The sequence below is a fragment of the Eucyclogobius newberryi genome, unplaced genomic scaffold (genome assembly GCF_026437365.1).
Source record: "Eucyclogobius newberryi isolate DKJ021-1_F unplaced genomic scaffold, fEucNew1.0.hap1 SCAF_1, whole genome shotgun sequence".
Lineage (NCBI taxonomy): Eukaryota > Metazoa > Chordata > Actinopteri > Gobiiformes > Gobiidae > Eucyclogobius > Eucyclogobius newberryi.
Window position 1 is genome coordinate 13845411 of NW_027315723.1, and position 24341 is coordinate 13869751.

The following is a 24341-nucleotide window of genomic DNA, read 5'->3' on the forward strand; positions in this document are numbered from 1 at the left end:
AACTCTTATAAACAAAAAAGTGTTTTGTTTATAAGATAATATTGATAATAATATTATTGATAATAATATTGATAATAATATAATATAATATTGTTTATAAGATAATGATGTGATGGTGGTCATGAAGTCACCTCAAGTCCAACACTTCCTCTCACAATTCCAAGTCCTCTCCTGGATCCTCTGCAGTTCACATACAGAAACACAGGTCTGTAAATGACGCTATCAATCAATCTCGACCTCCACTCATCCTGCAGCATCTGGATTTCCCTGGGACCTAGACCTGTTTGTGGACTTTAGCTCTGCGGTCAACAACACCTTCCTTGAAGGACAAGTTCTCTCAGATCAACATGCCTGACTCCACCGTAGGCAGTGTGGCTGGGGGCATTCGAACAATCAGCACAGGATCTGAACAGGGCTATGTACTTTTCCCCTGAACTTTTCCCTGGACATCAACTGCTGCACCTCCAGCCACAACTCCAAAAAACTGATAAATTTTGCAGTTGCCCCTCCACGGGCTCCATGGATGGACCTGCTGGTCTCTTGGTGCAGTGCCAACAACCTGGAGCTGGACATGTTTGTATTACTATTCAGTTAAAACTGTTTATTTATTTATTTCTAAATTTAACACACACACTTTCGCATGGTTTTAGTTAATTAATTAATTAATCTTTGTTTATATTTTACTATTATTTAACTTTGTATTATGTTGCACCACAATGTTAATTAAAATGCATGTTTTAATTTGCTTTATTCCGTTTCTAATGTTTCAATTGAAGTGCAGCCAACTTGACAACAAACCGCCTGTCTGTGCACATGGGGATAAGCCAATCACAACGTAGTATAATGTGGGCATTTAGTTTGTATAACAGGGATGAACAACATGGGCGGGTATAGTAATAAAAGTGAAAATACAAAGCCTGTGAACCAATGAGGGGCAAAATGAAATTAACCCGAAGTATTGCATAAAGGTCACTTGCAGACACTGATAGAAAACAGGGCTGAATAATTTGTCTAATCTCCATGAATTTGAAAAATTAATTTGTAAAATCTCAATGGAGACAAGTAGGTGGTGAACCCTCCACCAGAGTTTCATAGAGCACCTTTAGGTATGGTTCATATGATATACTTAATGCTGCTAAGGGTTCTAAAAATGCAGTAGTAGTGTTTAGTTAAAAAAAAAAAAATATATATATATATATATATATATATATATATATATATATATATATACATATATTTATATATATACATACATATATTTATATATATATATATATACACATATTTATATATATATATACATACATATATTTATATATATATATATATATATATATATATATATACACATATTTATATATATACATATATATATATATATATATATATATATATATATATATATATATATATATATATATGTTCACACTTTAATACATGCATAATTCATATATTGTGTTCACACTTTGTCCTGTTCTAATCCAGGTTTTTTTTCACCTCTGTTATAGTGATATAGTGTGTGTGCAAGTGTAAATGCACCCATTTTCAGTAGGAGTACTGTTACTTGAGAGCAATGTTACTCAAGTACCATAGATGTAAAAATTAGAGGATGCCAAAACTATTATACTAGTCGGTGTAATCCCTCATTCAGCTAGGAGTGTTCCATCCTTTTTCTATATTACTATACTAATATAATTTCTTCCGAAAGTGACTGAAAAAGGAGTAATGTATACAGTGGATGAAATGTGTATGTTGATTACACATTCCTTGAGTGGAAAAAAATATTGCAGTCCAAAGTGCATCGACAGTAGACAATTGCTGCTTTCATAAATCCTATTGGTTTCTTTATCTTTTATGATGGAGATAGAGGGGTATTTAGTGCTGGTTCTTTCTGTGGAATTTGCTCTTTGTTAAAGTGCCACAGCAAGTAAAGTACATGCATTTATAAAAACTGCATAACTTTGTTCAGGTTGAGGTTCTAATTAAATATTGTTGTTTGTTTTCTTAAACTTTAGGATGTTCAAGATTGTGCTGTTTTCCTTGGTCCTGTCAGGTAAGACATTGTTTACTTTTTTATTGATTAAAAAAATCTATTACAAATTCAACCAAACACATTTTGAAGGTCTGTGCTATATATATATATATATATATATATATATATATATATATATATATATATATATATATATATATATATATATATATATATATATATATATATATATATATATATATATATATATATATATATATATATATATATATATATATATATATATATATATATATATTAATTAATTAATTAAAATAAATTTGTTTTAAAAGTCAAAAGGTTATTTCAAATATTTCCTAAAAGTTGCATAACTATTGACTAACTAATAATTCTGAACAAGAGTTCATACAAGTAATACCTACATACCTAGTGGCCTCTTTTCCAGCAATTAAAAACTACAATTATAAAGATTTTACTTATACCAATATTACAGCAAATACAACAAAACTAGAGGGAAAAGTGAAGTATTGCATAAGCAAAAGTAATAACAGTTAAAACAACTTAAGAGGCATTAGGTGAAATACTGTATTTATTGTCGAGACATTTATGTTTAGAAATTAGGATATATATTATTTCTCTGACAATGTTCAAATCTAAGCTAAAAACAGTTTTGTTTAGCTGCGCATATGACTGAAAGGATTTTTCATTGCACTCTTCTCTTTTATGTCTTAAATTATTTACACGTTACCTTTTTAATTTTTAATTTGATTTCTTAATTTTATCATTATTATTATTATTATTGACATTTTAAATACTAAAAGATGTATCTGGGACTATTTTGAGGTAGTACCCTACACCTTTAAATTTTAGCTTAAAAATAGCACCTTTTAAATTTATTCAAATTAAAACGTCTTTTTTTAGAGAAAGTCTCTATTTTTATTTTTTATTTAGTTAATTTTATTGTATTTCCATTTCTGTAATTTCTTTGTGATTTTAATGCATTTTTCCTGCTGTGTGAAGCACTTTGAATTTCCTTGTGTATGAAATGTGCTCTACAAATAAACTTGCCTTGCCTTACCTTGCCTCACCAGGCCTCCAGGCTCTGCCCATATCCCGTACCCGAGGATTGACTGAGACACACCATGCTCTTCCTGCGGGGACTCAAGATGGTAAACCGGTCCCACTCCCTGACAGCTTCAGGCAAGGCACTGAGCCATCTGGGCACTTCATAATGGACCTTAACACCGGGCAAGTGCAGGACTACATCAGCAAAATGGACCGGAGGGCAGGTGCGTTCACCCTTGGTCCTGTTTGAGCTTAGTTTAGTCCTGGTGGTTCTCCTACCAGTCCAAGTTTAGTCCAAGTTTAGTCCAAGTTTAGTCCAAGTTTAGTCTTGATCTAGTCCCTTTTTAGTCCTTCCTTGGTCCCAATTTTGATGTGGTGTGTGCGCATCAGTGTTGAAGAATGTAACCAAACATTTCCTACAAACTAAATATAAAAGGTAATCATACTATATTTGACGCATTTTACTTCCCTCATTAAATTAAAAACATTGTGTTGAACTGTTAAACCCTGTACAACAACCTGTAATAACATGCTACCCAACGTTACATGTAAGTATATAATTATGTTATAATGCAGAAATTACTTTGTACTTTATGCGGAAGGTACAATGTATGTGCAGTGTAATATAAACTAAATACAATTAAAAAATAAATAATGTTTATCCATACTTTTAAAGGTTTGCGCTTATCTCCACTGGGAAATGGACATGGAGAAATGGACAGAAGACACTGGCTGAAAGATATCAGTAAGTAACTTGAATACATAAAAAACTCAGAATCACCGCAACTGGGATGAATACCCCATGCATTTGGTTAGCAGGCAGCAAAGTCTATAGATTTACCAAAATAGTATGAAAAGGAAACAAAACATCAATGGAACAACTCTTTTAACTGCTGGGTCACCTCTGGTATATACATCCACCTCACAATTGCATCAGAATACTATCTGAACCCAAGTCCAAAATGGTGTAACACTAGCAATGCCAGCATTAAGAACACAGTTATGATGATTACTGATAAAACTGCAACCTTTTGACATTTTTGTTCCTTTTTTAGCTGTTGAAGATGCACCCGTCCAGAAAAATGGTGGCGGTTGGGTTCGAGTTGAGGGACAATCTATCCTTCCAGATGGATTTAGACAGGGCACCGAACCTTCCAATCGCATCCCTGAAGGGTTTAGACAGGGTACCGAACCATCTCTAAGGATCCCAAATGGGTTCAGACAAGGTACCGAACGTTCCAATCGCATCCCTGAAGGATTTAGACAGGGTACCGAACCATCTCTAAGGATCCCAAATGGGTTCAGACAAGGTACCGAACGTTCCAATCGCATCCCTGAAGGATTTAGACAGGGTACCGAACCATCTCTGGGGATCCCACATGGGTTCAGACAGGGTACTGAACCATCTCTGAGGATCCCACATGGGTTCAGACAGGGTACTGAACCATCTCTGAGGATCCCACATGGGTTCAGGCAGGGTACTGGACCTACAAACCTGATTGTCCACAGAAATGGTGCTGTTTTGAAGGCCCTCCCAGTTGAAAATGTTAACATAATTCCAATTGGTTTCAGACAGGGCACCGAACCTTCCAATCGCATCCCTGAAGGATTTAGACAAGGTACAGAGCATTTTATGGCTATCCCTGCTGGGTTTAAGCAGGGTACCGAACCATCTCTAAGGATCCCACATGGGTTCAGACAGGGTACTGAACCAACAAACCCAATTGTCCACAGAAATATTGCTCTTTTGAAGGCCCTTCCAGTTGAAGATATTAACACAATTCCAGTTAGCTTCAGACAGGGTACTGAACCATCCTATCGCATCCCTGAAGGATTTAGACAGGGTACCGAACCATCTCTAAGGATCCCACATGGATTCAAACAAGATACTGAGACTAGTAATCTAGTTGATCACAAAGAACTGTCTCAATATTTTAATGCATTCCCAGCTAAACAATTTAAGACCATCCGAGATGGGTTTAAACCATCTAACCAAATCTTGAATGGTTTTAGACCTGGTATGGGACCATTTATGCCAATTCGTGATGGACAAGGACAGGATATTAAAATATCACAGTATATCTCTAATAGTTTTAGGCAAGAAAATGAGCTATTTAAATCCAGACAAGAACCAAAAACTACTCAGTGCAAAGGGGAACTCATCTATGGGCGCTGTTATACATTCAACCCCACACCACTGCCTTTCTTAGAAGCTCAGGTTTGGCTTTTTTTTATTTCCAGTAAACAATTCACACAGACTAATGTTTTGAAAGAGGACTAAATCTGTGCTTTTATTTGATACTATAGGACTCTTGTAAAAGAATGGGTCAGAATGCAGAGCTTGCTTCAGTGACGAGCGAGGATCTTCATTCTCGTCTTATTTCCATGGTGACGAGCGGAGGAGAGAAAGAAGGAGTGATGACCTGGCTTGGAGGCATGGTCAAGGCAAGTTTTAAAATGGACACTTGGCTGTATTATATATAATAACATGATTATCAAATGAAAAACTCCCTTAGAAAAATCCCCAACTCCTTTGTCATCGAGGTCAAATTACTTTGAAACGTTCAGTTGAAATCCCTTCTTGTAGTAGCAAGAGTATGGAGTGAATGAATAATGACTACAGTGTAGCACTTTTTACAGTCAAGATTGTAATACAAGCATTTTTATTAGAAGTGCACCACTACCACTACTATTAAGTAAAAAAAACTTCAAGTATTAGTCAAACGTGTAAATAGAATGAGTCTGATATTAAACTAAAGCAAGATAGACACAGTAAATTACCATTACGTAAAGTTGAATGATAAAACCAGTCATGGGAGGTGCTTGGTTTGCTCGACTATGCGAAGGCCAAGGATAAAGCATTAGATAAGTTATCAACGTGGCAGATTGTGTTATCCTACCTTGGCACGAAACTGCTCTTTGGACCATAATTTATGTAGAATATGTTCCACATCACTGACACATAAAGATAAAAAGGGTACTTCCTTGATTTTCTAGGTTAAATTTGACTATTTAATAATGCATCCAATTTGTTACTACTACACTCACTAGGAAATCTGACTGTTTAGACATACATCTACAACTAAATATTGTACACAGTATGTTGTTATTGTTTACCTTTTAGACACTTAACTATTCCGTATTATGTATTTTTAAATAAATCGTTATAATTCCAGAACCACCGTGCCTCTTGGTTGGACAGCTCTGAGTGGAGGTACAGTGACTGGATGCCTGGACAGCCCAATATTCACTCTGACAAACCTGTCTGTGTGGAGATGTTCAGGATGGGTAAGCAACACAAATGTACATTTCTTTTTTGTTTAACTGTCTGCAAAGCTGGTCTAAACTATCTCATGACTTCACCAATGCATGCAGCAAAAAGGAGATAGGTTCAAAACAGAATCATTAAACTTTTATCTTATCTATCAAAAACAAAAGACCTGTTAAGATGTTACAAAAGGAGTGCTTCTCCATGTTGACACCAATTGATAAGCCTGGTCAACTATGATACATAATGACACACAATAAAGTGCAATTACATACCGCAAAGTAATACTGATAATTGCAGCCGCAGTATGAGAATAGGGAATACAAGAACATAATAAAATGAACCAGGACTAAACAGAGACAAGACCAGGACAAATCCAGGTTTTCACCAGGACTAAACCAAGACCAATCAAGAGCACATACCATACAAAACTAGTTCTAAACAAGGACTTGACATTTGACCAAGCCCCAATGAGTCAACACTCAAAATGAGGAAAAGTATAAACCAAGACTGGAATAATTGGAAACTCATAAAAAACACCTGTTTAAAACCCTCAGAATAGACTTTCCTTCTTGAAATATAAACTTAAATGTGTATTTTCATGTTCCTGTTTCTCTCCCTACCCTCTTTCCTTTAGATGAAACATGGTGGACTGCTGCTGACTGCGACCTCAAGAGGGCGTCCATCTGCTCTTATCCTGTCGTAGCTTAAAGTCATTAAAAATCTGCAACAAAATACAATCTAACATCAAACATTTGTGTCAATTCTTTACAAACACAAAAACACAATTTAAAACAAATTTAAACAATACTTTAATGATCATTTACTACTTTCGTATACAAAGCTATTATTTTTACAGGTAAGAGAGCCGATTTTTTAAATAAAATTAGTTACAATTTAGTACCTTGGAAAGTGCAAAAAGTACATTGGAAATACACCAAAAATAAACATAAAAAGAAGAATCATGCTGTACATTATATAGTGTTTTCATAAATAATCAGACATATACACACATCCATTTGTTGACAATCACAGAAAGATTTGTGAAAGATAATATATTCTTTGTTCCTGTTTGGATTGAGGAATGCAGTTTTGGTTGTATTCAATGCAATGCAATTTTAGAGTTTGTTGATTTTTTATTTCATTTTTCTAAAATAATATCGTCTATAAATTAACTAGTTAAGAAAAGGCACTATTTGCATGTGTTATGCATCTATTTAGGTATATTGATGATACTATTGGTGATGCATTCTAAATTGACTGTCTTGAACAAAAAACTAAATTATTTCTAGAATGAATATAGTTTGTTTTTTGAATTGTCATTAATATTAGGTAGATTTTCCAGGTCAAATTCTTTACAAGAGACAACATTGCAATACAAAAATCTCAGTAGCCTGATAAGTTGCACTTCAAAATCTCTTGATTTGAAATTATGTGAAAAAGATACTGTGGAACATTCCAGACAAAGGTGGTGTACCAGAAAAGTTACATAATGCACATTTAAAGTACGTCTGTTTTTAACTCTGGCACTCTCTTGATTTTCTGAAAAAAAGTTTAAACATAATAACAAAATCAATGTTTAAAACAAACACGTTATTAGCAGTAACAAATGGTAGTTGAAAAAGTTGAGGCAATTAAGTGGATTATAACATCCCAATTTAAGTTAAGGGAAGAGCAGCCTATAATATGGCATTTTGGGACAAGGAAGAAAGCATTGACTTGTATTGCTTAGCTTGGATAGCCCTTCAGCTAGTTTTCAATCTTTACTTTTTTCAAGCTGACTGTTTAGAAATCTCTCAAAATATAGTACTGTACTAAAAAAGATGAAAACTGCTTCTTAGTTATAAATAAAATGCACTCAAATAACTTAAATATTCAGGAAAGATAGGAATAAAAGACTGATTTGATAAATATATACCGAAAAATGTTTCAAAATGTGATTTTTTTTAAAAAGATACTGCATTCTTAGTCATTCAATCTCAAAGTGGACCCTCAAAGTCTTAATACATGCAAAACAAGAATTAACATAAAAAAGACACAAACACAATACTAACAGATGTATTTTATAAAAAAAACTTCGGCATAGAGAGGTGGCATTGAACTGGTTTTACTGCATAAGGCAATGGTTTGAACTAATCAAAAAGGCCACTTGAAACTATTTAAAAGGTGCACTATGTAACCTTTCTGGAGGAGGGGGGGCGCGCCCTCATGGGGATGTTCTTGTTTTGGCTGGAATGTTCCAAAATATGGAATTAAACCAATCCATCTCCATGAACATGAGACCACCAGGTCAATTTACAGGTCAGATCTGAGGAGAGTCGACCCCACACACTGTAAGAATGCAAGTTTCTGTTTTTTTTGTAATACTAAACATAGATACTGTAAGCATATACTCCAACCAAAGCATAGAGAAGGTGGCGCACCCTCCAGAAAAGAAAAGTTACAAAATGCACCTTTAAAGTATGAGGGGGGGGGGACAATTAGCAGTAAGTTGGACATTTTATCTAATTATAAACTGAGAATGATTGAAAATAAAGTTCAGTGGTGTTTCAAAGTGGTGTGAAGTGGTTCACGGGCTACTTTGGATTGCAGTTTCAGCGCCAGCGCCATAAAAGGCAATCAAAAGTAGTGGTTTATAGCATAGAACAGGTTAAAAGTTCAGACATTTCAAGGAGTTTGACTGGTATGTGGCTAAGATTACCAATACAGTAATGACATTGTCAAGCAAGTTCATTAGAGAAATATTTAGTGTTCAGATCTTTGAATACAATTAAATCTGAATTATTTTCCAAATAATTGGCAAATAAATGTCCTTTTATTATGTATGTGTCCCAGTATTATTTATAGGTTTAATAATGACAACTTAAGTGGCATACAAAAGCTTTCATAGAACCACCAGGTGTTTAGTAGTTTTTCCTCGCTGAGAAGAGGGTCCAAGGACAGGCGATGCTGAGACAGTTATCCATTTGCTAAATTGCAGTGAGCATTGTTTAACCTGCGTCTCTATTCCATTGGTGTCCATCGAGGCAACAGCTGTTGTGATTTTGGGCATTACAAAAATAAATTGATTTGAAAAGTTTAACCAATTGGGGATGTCAAGCTACAAATGCTGACCTAACTGATCTAACCACATCTGTGTAATACCTTTTAAATGGCCAGCCATTTTTGGAGTTTATGCTGAATTTTGCTTTTAATTCACTGGTCTACTTTATTCTACTGTCTAGATAAAGGAGTATGAATACCTAGTGAGTGAGTGTTGAATGACAGGTATGAATGAGAGGGGGGATCCTGGAATGTGGATTGGAAAAAAACGGAATCAGTGCTGGGGTCAGGGGTCAGGTCTGGTCATTTTGGGTGTTGTAAAGAGTTTCGCCCGATGATATTTGGGTTATTTTCTTGCTGGAGCCCCAAAGTTTTCTGGTGATCTGTCCGAAGCGCATCTGGGAAAGAGGAGAAGGTTTGAGGAGAGGGAGAGAGGGAGGAGGAGGAGGAGGAGGTGTGAAAGAAATAAAAGAGAAGAGGAGAGGATAATGATTTATGGGTGAGTGATTGGGAAAATAAAGCTTGATTGACTAGAAATGGTCCCTTCGTTCAATCAGATTTCAATCGTGAATTCCAAATGAAAAATATTTTTTCGCTGTTTGAAAGAAAAAATAAATACATTAAATATCAAAATATATTTTAATATTAAAATAATTGTATTTGTCTTCTTTCCCGCCGATTTTATCATTGGTTTAAAAATACTGTGTTTATAAGGCTTAGCATGTTGACAAAAATTGATTGAACGAAGGGTACAGAATTTTCTATTTTATTTTGTTTATCTTTTAGGAAAGTAGCTAAATAGAAAATAAGCAGACCAGTACCGGTGATAGACTAAAAAAACAGGACTAAACCATGCCGATCTAACTGAGGCCCCAATTAAGACTAACCCATGCAAAAAGGACTAATCCTAGACTAACCCAGATCTCAACCAAAAATGAATCTAAAGTACCGTATAAACCAAATAAACCAGATCTAACAAGGGAGAATGCTTTGGCCTAACTAGGACTAACATTTTGATAACCACTACAGTAGTGGATGGGTCACTAAAGACACATTTTCAGACATCCAAAATAACAACTTATCTTTTTAAGATGCAAAATGTATATAAATTAAATTGTGTTGGATTTCTGTGACAAATATATGAAATGAGGTACAATAATATAAATGGGCTTTGTACAATTTGAACGATTAAATCACATTATTTTGTTTTACATTACTTGGCACGTTGAGTTGCATTGAGATATAGCTACACTAATTATGGCTTACATCAGTCTTCAGTACTTTACAGATTATTCAGATAAACAGCATGGGTTGAAATCTACAGCATATTGTTGATAATAAATATGGCACAGTAAACCAGCTTTATATATAAGACAACATGAGGTATAATTCATTTGATCACAGTTGAAGATTGTAGTAGTTGCGTTTTAAGCTTAAGATATGGGTGAAAACGGCAACGGTTTGATTTAAATGGAAGTGTCAACCATCCCTGAGTAGGACAGGAATGTCATTTAAAGACTACAGTGCTGTGCAAAAGTTGTTATACTTAATATTGACAAAAAATATGGATAAAAAATGATGTATTAATGTGAACATAAAACAATCTATTTAAAACGGTGGTCGAGTGGTTAAGGCGAAGCACACGCCATTCTCCAAGTGCAGCCGACGTGTCATGAGTTTGATTTCCCACTATTTACTGCATGTCTTCCCTTCTCTCTCATCTAAAAAAAAAAAAGAGATACAGAGCCCTGCCAAGGCACTGGTCCCATCTCGCAAGCTTGAAGATGTCTTCCCTTCTCTCTCATCTAAAAAAAAAAAAGAGATACAGAGCCCTGCCAAGGCACTGGTCCCATCTCGCAAGCTTGAAGATAAAATGAGACATGAAAGCAAACTCAAACATAATCTTCCAAATGTGGCAAAAAATGTACTAATTCTCATTCATAATGAGGGATTTTTCTTACTTAAAAATATCTGGAAGCTGGATCAAAACTGTGAGCTAAAGCTAGATGGATATAGATAGAATCAGTCTAGCCAAGGGCAGATTTAACTACAATAGCAGCTTACCAACATTAAGCGTGAAGTGAATTAACTAGCCGACATAAAATTGTAAACTCTATTCATTAAAAAGAAAAAAATATATAAATTGTGATTATTTTAGAACTGAAAACTAGCTTGTCCCAGTCCCCCTGTACATTTCATACCTCATAAAACTATTGCACAGTACTGTAGGCTGAGGCCCAAACTCTTAAGAATCCTATCAATAAAGCTTTTATGTTATTGTATATTTGCTAAGGATTCTGTCGGCTTGACGTAGGACTGAAGACTAGCCGTTCCCGTTGGTGGATGAGCCTCGTGGGGGACCGTGCTCGGAGCGGGGCGAGCAGAGGGGAAGACATGAGCGGTGACCCCTCCAGACTTTGGGCGATGTAGTTCCTCAGGGAGCTCTTTACCTCGGCTGGACGCCCCACGCCGACGATGATCAGCTTCCCGTCCTGGAGGCCGACCAAAATGTGGCTCTGCTCTTTGGTGACCGAGACGCAGCGCACAGGGACTCGCATGGCCATAGGTTCCATACAGAGAGACAGACTGAAGGGGCAAGAAATATTTTAGGGAACAAGAAAGATTAGCAAGGCATTTCAACTTAACACCAATCATTTAAACCAAGTACCACATGTGGAAATATTCGTTACTCTTGATAAAATCAAGATCTAAACCAGGCGAATTACAGTTTAGAAAAGGACAAAGGTGAATATAATTGATTTAAGGTATAGAGAAAATAGACACATATGTACAGATACAATTATTCCCGAGAAAATTTTGTTTTACATTTGCAACAGTTATGGTATTTGCAATACTCTTGATTTTTAGTTTCTAAAATGGCAAGACACATAGGATATAACTACAATACTTTTAGTTTAAAGTACTGTATACAAAAACATCAGTAGACCATCCATCCATCCATCCATTTTCTACCGCTTGTTCCCTTTTGGGGTCGCGGGTGACTGGAGCCTATCCCAGTGACTTCGGGCCTTAGGCGGGGTACACCCTGGACAGTGGCCAACTTGTCACAGGGCCAACACAGAGACATAGACATTACAGACAGTTCACGCTCACATTCATTCACTAGGGCCAATTTAGAGTCACCAATTTTACCTAACACATACATGTCTTTGGACGGTGGGAGGAAGCCGGAGAACCCGGAGAGAACCCACGGTAACACGGGGAGAACATGCAAACTCCACCCAGAGAGATCATGTGATGTTGGTCTGGTCCAGGAATCGAACCCATGATCTCCTTCTTGGGAGGCAAGAGCGCTAACCGCCTTTGCCACCGTGCACCATTACGGTACTTATTTTGAAGCAATATTATCCCAATTCAAATATTCAAATATTCATATATTGTAAGTATTGTAATAAGATGTTTGATTTCATAATTGTTTTTGTCTCACATTGAACGACAATTACTCAAATTTAAAGAAACTATAAATCGAATAGTTTTAGAAACCATTAGAAGTGCTCTTATTCACCTGTGGAGGTCCCTGATAGAGAGGTGTCCCTGCTCACTCCCGATCACCACAAACTCTCCGGACACACACATGTCTGTGACCTGCTCCTTCAGAGGCTCCGAGTGCAAGTGTTTTCCATTCACAGAGTACAGGTGCAATGCATTCTTATCCTATGGACACACACACAGACATCAGATAGAACTGCAGTTGCCAACAGCTACATATAATTTGATGTGTTTGATTTACATTTTAAGTAAATTAAAGTGTGCGTAATCTATGGCAAACAAATGCTACCTTTTCCTTTTAAAATACTTTGCGAAGCCTTTGGTGTGGAAAAATTACTGTCATATTTGAAAGGATTAAAATATAAACGTGCTGAAAATGTCATGTTATTTTTGTGAAATACATCAACTGGATTTATCATAAAAACCTTTAAAGTGGCTTTGCCCTCGATGCAGGTGTGTACGAGCAAGTGGCCGTCCCAGGACACGGTCAGGTGCAGGATAGACATGGGCAAAGAGCTGTCACAGGGCGGACGCAGGCAGCGCACATACTGCCCCCTACGGACCGTGTGGATTATCACTGTTCCGTCCTGGCACATAAAAAGACAAAAAAACTATTTACAAATTTTGAAACGGATAGTAACAATAACGATTTTTCAAGCTTCAATTTAGGTTAAACACTACAGTAATACTACAGTTCAGATATTATACTTGATTGAATGATTTTTAATAGCAATTACCCGCGATCCAGACACAGCCATGTCTAGTTCTGTGCTGATGTTGACACTGACCACTTCATATGTGTGACCGTACAGCACCTGGACCGGTTTGGGATGGAGACCAACAGGAGCGCCTCCCTGAGCAAGAAAAGGAAATGGTCATTTAAATACTTTGTGGGTTATAAAAACACAATGGAGCTTCAGTATGTTAAAGGTATACAACAATGGTAAATAAATCAAACAAAAACAAAAAGTTTTAAATAGGAACTGGTTTATACCTGTTGCAAGACTTGCCACACCATACAAGTTGTGTCTCTAGATCCTGAGATCAGATGAATACCACAGTGATCTGTCGACAGGCATGTGATGATGTCTGAGGAAAGATATAACAAATATTTAGATATTCATAAAATGGTGATAAGGTAACATTGGATGGTAATTTTGGGGACTTTCTGGCCCTAAGATCCACCTAAAAAGTGCAGTCCTCCACTAGTTACTAAACCAAAGAATAAACTGGAATTAAACAGGCCTTTCAGTGATTATGGCCTGACAGTGCATTGGTACAAAATAGAATAACTGTAGATCACTATGGAGGCTTGAAAATGTACACAGAAACATTTCTGGAAATATTACAGACTTCGTACCCATGTGGCGGATGTGCTGTCCCACAGTTTTGCCCTTGACCAGAGAGGTGACCCGGAGGCTGTTGTCCCAATGTCCTCCACTGAACAGCAGTTTACCGTCATGAGAGACCACAAATAAACCAGCGGACACCTCCACTCCAGGGGCAAACGGACCACAAAGGAAACGCTGCATCCTGTTATGGAGAGTTTACATAAAATATTAATAAAGTGCAAAAAGCGATGCAATAACTCTACTTTCGGGTACTATGGAAGTGTGGCTCTTTTAAAGAGCAACAGATTTAGGCTATTACAATATTTCAATCTTGAATTTGTCGGAAACATTAAGCCTGCAATGTTCTGACAAACTGAAGATTTGTCTTTCAGTCCATTTAAAAATAATTGTTATATAGTTTTACTGTGCATAAATTTCCACTCCAAACACATACCATACTGTTAATGCTTTTTGATCGTGTCCCAGAGCTGGGAAAAATGCTGGATTTAGTCTAGGAATGGATTTTAGACTTAAATAATTACAATATTTTAACCGGAATTATCCATATGCATATGTTAAAGTCTATATAGTTGCTAAGTATGACTTTAAACTTTAAAGATTAGAAGTTGTAGTATTTAGTGAATATGTTGAATTGTTAGACAACTGGAGATGGTCTTACCTGGGGTTGGAGACAGTGGGGTCCTTGATGAAAGTGAAGTAGTTAGAGATGTTTTTGTTGTAGGGAAGCCAGCCGTGTGTGCCAAACATGCAATTCTGACTCACAGCAACCTAAAATAAAATAATTTTACAACAATTTATAAAACATTTTATTACATGTCAAAAATACTTAAATGCCTGTGGGTTTGCAAACATGACTTCGTTTTGCTAGTGAAAAGTTTCCAGGTCTAAACAAGGACTAAACAAGGACTTGGCTTTTACAAGAACAAAACCAGAAGTTAATTTGGTATGAACCAGCCAACTCTGAAGTTGAGATAAATTTGCAAAAAAAAGATTTACAACATTGTTACATAGTTAGAATTTTGTGACTATTGACATACCATCGTGTCTGGACTTCCTTGTGTGATGAAGGAATGGGACTGATTTTTAGGCACCACAACTTTTACAAGTGGCACATTGTCGCTGATGCCCTGGAATACATGACACAAATACAATAATATAATAAATATAAATGAAAAAATTGAAAGGCAAAATCTAAAATATAAAGAGAATATCAACAATTTGATTGAACTGTCTCTGACCTCAACAAAGAAAGACTTTAGGTCCATAATTTGTTCGAACATGTTGACGGGGCTCGAGTCCAGCTGGGCCGTCCTCTTCTCCACTTCCTCCTGAGAGAGGCGCACAGGATGGGGCTCCTACAAATGCGTGGATGAGACAATACAGACAGGTCAAACTAAAAGCCACAAAATATTTTTCATTAGTGGCTTTGATTTGATTTGCAAATTCTACAAACAACAAATTCCTAAATCATACTTTTAGTAATTGGCACGGCGTCTGTCCAAAGTTGCTGATCATTCCCTCCACAGCTTTACGCTCTTTTTCATCAGTGATGGCATCGAGATCCACGGCTCCTAAAACGTACACAAACTTATATTATTTTTAAATATTAATTTGATACTAAACTTTGCACCCAAAAATTTTTTTAGATGTGTTTTTAAAGAAGAAGAAAGTTCCAATTGGTCATTGGTTATTTTATGAACTTGCTAGTCTACTTTTAGTTAACTCAGTCCATTATTTGTAGAAGTGGTTAGAAAAATGATTTCATGGATGTAAAGGAGGCGCAGGTACCCTCATAGGTGCAGTAGTAGAAAACATTGAGAGCCTCCACAGCCGCTGGTCCTTTTTGCTTGTATCCAAAAATCAGATCTATCCATTCGTGAAGATGGGCGGACACAAAGTCGGACTCCTGCAAAATAAAACAAAAGATGAAGAAAATGAACTAACAATTTCATACAAAGTTGAATGAATACAAAATTAAGGTCTAAAGCACAAAACTAGATGTATGTGATAAATTGTCTAAAAGATCAACTCAAATTTGTTACAGTATATGCAAATATGCAAAAATGATTATAAAACCTATCATCTTTCATCATTCATGTGCATATAACTGATGCAAATAGAGTGTTTATTTTACCATTATTATTAGTGTTATTTTGTCTTACGCTAGCTGTTTTTATTTTATTTAATCTTTATTTTTCCCCTCCATTCCTTATTAAGAAAGGAGAGGTTCTGTCTATAGAAATTTTTGAGTTTGTGAGTGTTTTTTAAACTTCCTATAAGTTATCTGTCCTTTTCCTCCTGTATCTACTGTTTTGCAACAACGAAATTTCCCCATGTGTGGACAATAAAGGAATATCTTATCTTATCTATGAAAAAAATGTCAGGTGCAAAAAGAGTGGTCAAAAAAAAAAGAGTTAATTTAATCATGCTTTTAAAGGTTGGCTTCAAAACTTCTTTTCACCAGGGCTTTGCGATGCTTGTAGATGAAATCCTCTGGAGACTTGGCCCATTTTGGCAAAATAACATCATTGACTCGCTCTTTAGACATCTGCAGCCGACCCAGATCAAAACCTGCAATGTGTATCAAAATTAGGCAGCACATAAACATTTCTGTATTACTGGTATATTATAACTATGTTTTTTTTTTACCATTTTGGTTTTCAAGGAATTCAGGGAAGTAGAAAAACTCTGGTATGAGTTCTTTCACATCGTTGGGGTTATCCATAAGGGTCTGCCATGTTCCTGGGATGGAGTGAAACTGACGATCTGCACAGTCAAATCTACAGCAAGCCAACAAGTAATTAGTGATGAATAAAGACGTACGTTTAAGTTTTAAGTCACCATAAAAAGTCTTGCCACTGAAAATATTATATCAGTAATAACACATGATTACATGGCATAAGAAACAATATTTCACCAGGACTAAACATGGATTAAATGCTGGCTAAAACTTGCTAAATGGAAGCTTTCTAGTGGAGCGATCACATGCTGCTTCTCTCATGGAGGACAATGTTGTTGCTTGCCCTGGAATGTTCCACACTTCATGGGTTTCCGCTTCCTGCTTATGGGTGATATTTGAAGACTTTTGCCCATTGAAAAGATCTACGGTAATATTTTGTTTTGAATTGTTATTTGCTCGTAGCAACAGTGATAGACTTTCATCACTCTGAAAACCATGGATTGTATTAAACATCATATATCTGGCATTTGTTCAATTACAGGTGTTTTTAATGCTATAAATAAAGTTTACTGGTGACGCCTCCTATCGGTCTCCATGGAGAAAAATGTTTAATGCCATAATGTGGAACATTTCAGACAAAACAACATTATCTCTATAGACACCACTAAGAGACACCAACAACAAAACTAAACCAGTAAGACTTTAAACATATTTTGAGACACGTCGCCATTCACAGTCTTGTATTTCCTCGTGCTTACCGTCCGCTCTGTAGCTGTATGTGTAGAGAGGTGAAAGGCTCCACTCTGATCAAATAGTGCATGACTCCAGCAGCGTTCGAATAGTGTGTGCCGTAATGGAAACGGTCGATGGTGCCCGTCGGGTCTTCAAAACTCTCATACCTAAAGTGAAGAAAACAGACATACATATTGGATGGATGTCAAGTTTTAGTGTTAAATAAAAATTCTCAGATAAGACAATTTGGAAGCGTTTTCTGTATCACCTTCTGTTTGTTTAGTACTTGAACTAAAGTTTATCATTATAGGAATATAAAGAAACAACTAACTTACTTTTCCCTCACAGCCTTTGCATTGCGTTCATTGAGGACAGCAATCGGTTTAGAAAGATCCCTGAAAACTCGAGGGTCTGACAAGTCCAGCTCTTCTGATGTGTAATCGGCAAGGATCCAGGGAAACTAAAATAAAATGAGCATAGTCAATAGAAAATTCATCTTTGCTTTGTGTTGTTTGGTGAGAGAGATAAATGAAGAGCTTACAACGGGGTATTGAGCCAGGTTGTTGTATGTCCTGCCCGCGATAGTGTTGAGCTGCATCAAGTAGTCAAAGTTTGAGATCTCTCGGTTCACCCATTTCTGTAAACAAGGAAAGTATAATAAATAAAATTGCAGACTTGATACATTACAAACATTGATGAACTAGATTGATGAATTAGATCAGAAAATGATGCAGCAGTTAGTCCTAAGTAAGGGCTAGATCAGGACTAAACGGGCTCAAAGCCAAGACTAAAAAATACATTTAACCTAACTAAAAACCTACTACAGGACTTTTCACAGTTCGACAGGCCACGTAATTGAAAAATAATAATCTTACCTGTGTTAGCCCGGACGCCTTAAGGAGCTCTTGTGGAGAGCGAGTCCCATACAAACTAAGCGATCGCAGCAGCAACATCCGACTGTAGACCTTATTTCTTGCCTGTCAATAAAAAATAATTTAGTTACATGCATTCATAGTGTGAAATGAAAAAAAATAAATACAAAATTAAGAAAAGCTTGTTCAGTTTTAGTATTTTTTTTTTTACCTCCTTTTTGAAATTGAGGAAGTAGTTTGTTTGGTCGATGAGAAAAATTTCCAAAGCAGAACGCCGCAGGTTGTATCTCCGCAAATGCACTTCCCTGATTTGCGACAGAGGCCATTTAAAGTCATGTCCCACTCCTTCAAAAACAAAATTCACAACATTTATAAAACCTAAATAATTTTTTGGGTTTATTAATACTCTGTGTCTTCTTACCCTCCTCTTTTTCCTGGCTACTGTCATAGAAGTAGATATGTTGTGTTGTAAGCTCCAAACGACCAGTGACCACATCAACGATAGTCACCAATTCACAATCCTCCCAAAGCACCAATTTCTCTTTCTGACTGGCCTCCTCCAGCTCAGCTCTGTAGAAAAAAAGAAATCAATCTATCAATTTGGTAACGCTTAATTTATCTGTGTTAGGGATCAAAACAAAAAGTACAATATTGTGCCTCCTGTGGTTAGATGTGTTCAATAAAAATTTTACAAATAATATAGCAGAAAATAGATAGCACATATTCACACATTGATTTGCACTTTTCTAACTCGTGTTGGATTTAGAAAAATATATAATACATTTCAAAACTTTCAAAAATGTATGTTAAAAAAGCGTATTTACACAATGCATTTGTTTTGAATTCATTCTTACAGTTTGTATCGATTAATTTTATGGTTAATTTGGTTGATCGTCATAAGGCGCTGGTACAGCTGGCAGCCCGGTGTAAACGCTCTCTCTTCTTTCTCACACTTATTGTGCTTTATCTCCTATATTTTGTAAATATAGTTAGTATATTTTTTCTATTTTACTGTACGATAGGGACACGCGCTGGAATAGTTTTTAATTCAACTGTTTTTGACTTTTTTCGGCTGGATTTGAGCGTTTTTCGTTGCGTTCGTTGTGTTGTTGTGACGTGAGCTAGCTCCGAGCGAGCCCACCAGCCCCCCCCCCGCGCCCTCCGGCCGCGCTAAAGTACGGCGTGTCGTCGGTACACGTTTATATACACGTTTATATGAAAGAGGAACTCCACGAACGATCGGGACACGCACTGGAATCGCTTATAAAATTAACTTGTTTTGACTTTATTCGGCTGGATTGAGTGTTTTCGTCGTGTCGTTGCGATGTGTCTTGGCTCTGAGTCCCCCGGCTCCGGCCCCGCCCCCCGGCCGGCGCCGTACCGCGTTTACACAAAGGAGGAACTCATGAAACTGCGGAGAACAGTCGTCTTACCCGGAGATCGTCACGTTATCCCGGCGGACATCCTAAGGAAAACGCAACGAAGCAGACGGGCTGGACGTAAACTCCGAGAGAAGAGAGGAGAAAACAGGAAGTCGGTTCCCGCCGTAGTCATGGGTAACGTGAGGTCCCTTCAAAATAAAATGACGGAAATAGCGAGCCTCATGCGGTCCCAGAGGATTTATAGGGACAGCAGCGTCTTGATTTTCACAGAGACCTGGTTAACAGCAGAAATGCCAGACTCTATTGTAGGTTTGGACAATTTTCATCTGCTGCGGGCGGACAGAACTAGAGAATCCGGGAAGAAAAGAGGAGGAGGTCTGGCGGTGTATGTGAACACGAGCTGGTCCAAACCCGAACACTGCACAGTGAGGGAGCAGCTATGTAACAAGGATATTGAACTATTGGCTATTGGCATGAGGCCATACTATCTGCCCCGGGAGTTCTCACATGTGATTTTAATCGCAGTCTATGTGACCCCGTCTGCCAATGCTGAAAATGCTTGTGAAGCACTGCTCTCCTGCACTTGTAGGCTGCAAACACAGCATCCACAGGCTCTCTTCCTCATCTCTGGTGACTTTAACCACGCTTCTCCCTCTTCTGTCCTACCAACATACACCCAGTATGTTACCTGCCCCACCAGAGAGAATAGAACATTGGACTTGTTTTTTGCCAACACCAAGGAGGCTTATTCCTCTTCCCCCCTCCCTCCCCTGGGCAGCTCGGACCACAACCTTGTACATCTGAGGCCTGTGTATGAACCCATCGTGCGCAGGCAGCCTGTGGTGTCCCGTGAGGTGAGGATGTGGTCTGCTGAGAGCGAGGAGGCTCTGAGGGACTGCTTCAGCACCACTGTCTGGACTGAGCTTTATGACCCACATGGGGAGGACATCAACACCATCACAGAGTGCATCACGGACTACATCAACTTCTGTTTTGAGAACATTGTTCCCTCCCGGACGGTGCGGTGTTTTCCAAACAACAAGCCATGGATTAACCGTGAACTGAAGGCTCTGCTGAAGGAGAAGAAGAGAGCCTTCAGGTCAGGAAACAAGGAGGAGCTGAGGACTGTGCAGAAGGAGCTGAGGAGGAAGATCAGGCAGGCTGAGGCCGGCTACAAGAGGAGGATGGAGGAGCAGCTGCAGCAAAAGAACATTCAGGGAGTGTGGAGGAGCCTGAAAACCATCTCGGGCTTCAAAATCCCCCCTGCCCAGACAGAGGGGGATCTACAGTGGGTGAATGATTTAAATGCTCACTTCTTGAGGTTTGATCGGTCACCCGCCCCTCCCCCTGCACAGCTGCATGCTCCCTCTTCCACAGCTGGACAATGCCCTGCATCTGTTCCTCTTCGCTTATCTGCCCCGGACCATCGGCTCCCCACTTCGCCTGGACTCACCCATCCCCCCAGCACACGGTCCCCCTGCCAACCACTGACTGAAAGTGAGGAAGGCAGCAGGACCTGATGGCATCAGCCCCAGGCTCCTTAAGTCCTGCGCAGATGAACTGTGTGGAGTTATGGAGCATGTCTTCAACATGAGCCTGAAGCTGAGGGTGGTACCACAGGTCTGGAAGACCTCCTGTCTGGTACCTGTGCCTAAGACACCGCACCCCAAAGACCTCAACAGCTTCAGGCCAGTGGCTCTCACGTCCCACCTGATGAAGACACTGGAGCGGCTAGTCCTGGACCACCTCCGCTCCACCGTGAGCTCAGCCATGGACCCGCTGCAGTTTGCATATCGGTCTGGCATCGGAGTGGAGGACGCCGTCATCTCCCTGCTGCACCGCTCTCTCTCTCACCTGGAAAAGCCTGGCAGCTCTGTGAGGATCCTGTTCTTCGATCTCTCCAGTGCCTTCAACACCATCCATCCGCTGCTCCTGAGGGAAAAGCTGGAGACGGCTGGTGTGGAGTATGACCTGGCAGAGTGGATCCTGGACTACCTCACAGACCGACCCCAGTTTGTGAGAGCCCGGAACTGTGTGTCTGACACTCAGACCTGCAGTGTGGGGGCGCCCCAGGGCACTGTCCTCGCGCCCTTTCTCTTCACCCTTTACACTGCAGACTTCAGACATGACACGGACAGCTGTGTCCTGCAGAAGTTCTCTGACGACTCTGCCATCATCGGACTCATCACGGACGACGATAACGAGGAGTACAGGGGACTGGCGCAGGACTTTGTGGACTGGTGTCAGCGGAACCACCTCCTCATCAACGCGGGGAAGACCAAGGAGATGGTGGTGGATTTCCGCAGACGCCACCCCACTGCCCCCTCACCAGTGAACATCCAGGGACGGGACATTGAGAGAGTGGACTCATACAAGTACCTGGGTGTTCATCTGAACCACAAACTGGACTGGACTCATAACACAGACGCACTGTACAGGAAGAGCCAGAGTCGGCTCTACCTCCTGAGGAGACTCAGGTCTTTTGGAGTGACAGGGCCACTCCTGAAGACCTTCTACGACTCTGTGGTGGCATCAGCCCTCCTGTACGGTGTGGCCTGCTGGAGCAGCAGCATCACAGAGAGGGAGAGGAAGAGGCTGGACAGAGTCATCAAGAAGTCCAGCTCCGTCCTGGGCTGTGCTCTGGACTCGGTGCAGGAGGTGGGGGACAGGAGGGTCCTGGCTAGATTCACATCTATGCTGGACCATGAGTGTCACCCCCTGCAGGACACTCACTCTGCTCTGGAGAGCAGCTTCAGTGAGAGACTGATCCACCCTCGATGTGCGAAGGAAAGGTTCCGTAGGTCTTTCCTTCCTGCTGCTGTCAGACTTTATAACAAAAACTGTTAGTACTGAACACTCGCAATACTGACCTAACCTAATACTGATGTGCAACTCTGTCATATGTGCAATTGCTGTTGGAATTCATGTGCAATTCATGTGAAATTCATGTGCAATCTATGTGCTGTCGTGACACATATTCATGTGCAATTACTGTCGTGATCACATGCAATGGTATTTATGTATTTATTTATTTATTTGTCTATGGGAGTTTTTTATTTATTTATAGGAGATCTTCTACTGAAAGTGTTTTTCAGACTTCCTATAAGTGATCTGTTCTTCTGTATCTATCTCTGTATCTACCTGCGTTGCACCAATGAAATTTCCCCATGTGGGACAATAAAGGAATATCTTATCTTATCTTTTAAATTCATCATCATCATCATCATCATCATCATCATCATCATCATCATCATCATCATCATCATCATCATCATCATCATCATCATCATCATCATCATCATCATCATCATCATCATCATCATCATCATCATAGATAAAAGAGGATCATAATAAATAAAAACATTAATGTGCAACAGTTTGAGAACCATTGGACCAAAGTTTGAATGGACTGACTGGCTGTTGGCAGTGGTGGGGTCCTCTTCTGGCAGCTCCAAAATGTCATCTTCCAGATCGCTCACTTTCACTTGCTTTACTGCCTCCAGGAGAATAGATTCAGGATTTACGCGCTGTTGATGGACACCTGACCGCAACACAAAGACAAGGGATGTTGCAAAATTACAAGAAGGTGCCGGTTGATATCACGTTGAAGGTACATTTTATGTGTTGAATGTGAGGTACCGTAATTGTTTAGTATGGTTGCTAATGAGTTTTGAAATGCATGAAGTCCTATACAACTATCAACGGAATCCACAGGGGCTGTGCAATAAATTGCTATATTAAAGCAGACCTTTAAAACAATGTCAGCTGTAAATTTAATTATTGATGGATACTTGTGGAGTACACTTTTGTCTGAAGCAAAAAAGCAACAACAAAAAAGGGATGACAGGGACTTAAAAAGCAGAGGATGCACTTCCTGTCAGCTGAGGAAAACCAAGCTGCCAGCGGAGCTGATGGTGCAGTTCTACACGGCCATCATTGAGTCCATCCTACGCTGGAGCCACAGCCAGGGATGGCAAGAAGCCATTGCGAGTAACTGTGGAATGGCCATATCCTGTACAGTTGCCATGATCATTGCAAGACAAAACACTGCATACGCTACAAGTACTAGAAAACTACAACTATTCCGCCACTCTAAAAAATAGGAAAAATTGCAACTTTGACGACAAATCCTTAGAAAACTACCGAAAGACCGAGGAATACAAAAAGCAACAGCACACTTAAGATGAAAAATATCTACAAAAAGAACATTGAATAACGAAAATCGGACAAGAAATGCACCCATGAAACGGCCCAAAAAATAAAGATCTTCAAGAGCTAAAAGTAATGCATTATGCAGTCACTCAATTAATAAATTAGTTGTCTTCAGATTCTAGAATGTGATGATGCCATACTCCCAGATGGGGGGCAAGAGCCAGAATCCCCCATTGATTGCATTGTCTACATCTAAATGGTAAATTGACAAATGCTTAATCTGATGATTTCTC

The 24341-nt window shown here is 38.7% G+C and overlaps 2 protein-coding genes across 4 annotated transcripts in view; one reads left to right on the forward strand and one right to left on the reverse strand.

Annotated features, from left to right (window-relative positions):
- The first annotated feature begins 1879 nt into the window (after positions 1–1879).
- LOC140383438 (uncharacterized) lies at positions 1880–7078 on the forward strand. Its single transcript, XM_072465947.1, has 8 exons — positions 1880–1927; positions 2016–2053; positions 3085–3282; positions 3735–3803; positions 4114–5276; positions 5366–5503; positions 6235–6346; positions 6964–7078. The coding sequence occupies exons 2-8, from the start codon at positions 2017–2019 to the stop codon at positions 7035–7037; spliced, it is 1791 nt and encodes a 596-aa protein (XP_072322048.1). The 5' UTR covers positions 1880–1927; position 2016; the 3' UTR covers positions 7038–7078.
- A 36-nt stretch (positions 7079–7114) lies between these two features.
- Positions 7115–24341, reverse strand: part of nbeal1 (neurobeachin-like 1) — a 56441-nt gene continuing 39214 nt past the window's right edge. For 2 of the 3 annotated variants that reach the window (XM_072465935.1, XM_072465934.1), the window contains 21 exons: positions 23311–23437; positions 18936–19084; positions 18726–18859; positions 18518–18619; positions 18184–18279; positions 17978–18102; positions 17669–17809; positions 16880–17010; positions 16692–16801; positions 16019–16136; positions 15704–15801; positions 15469–15585; positions 15268–15357; positions 14889–14998; positions 14239–14411; positions 13873–13967; positions 13616–13732; positions 13304–13465; positions 12895–13043; positions 11819–11954; positions 7115–9766 (listed from right to left, as the gene is read on the reverse strand). In XM_072465935.1, coding sequence (XP_072322036.1) covers positions 9662–9766; positions 11819–11954; positions 12895–13043; positions 13304–13465; positions 13616–13732; positions 13873–13967; positions 14239–14411; positions 14889–14998; positions 15268–15357; positions 15469–15585; positions 15704–15801; positions 16019–16136; positions 16692–16801; positions 16880–17010; positions 17669–17809; positions 17978–18102; positions 18184–18279; positions 18518–18619; positions 18726–18859; positions 18936–19084; positions 23311–23437 — 2585 coding nt within the window. In that variant the 3' untranslated portion in view covers positions 7115–9661. Of the gene's footprint in view, positions 9767–11550; positions 11955–12894; positions 13044–13303; positions 13466–13615; positions 13733–13872; positions 13968–14238; positions 14412–14888; positions 14999–15267; positions 15358–15468; positions 15586–15703; positions 15802–16018; positions 16137–16691; positions 16802–16879; positions 17011–17668; positions 17810–17977; positions 18103–18183; positions 18280–18517; positions 18620–18725; positions 18860–18935; positions 19085–23310; positions 23438–24341 lie in introns of those variants that run through there. The other variant, XM_072465933.1, reaches the window with a different exon arrangement.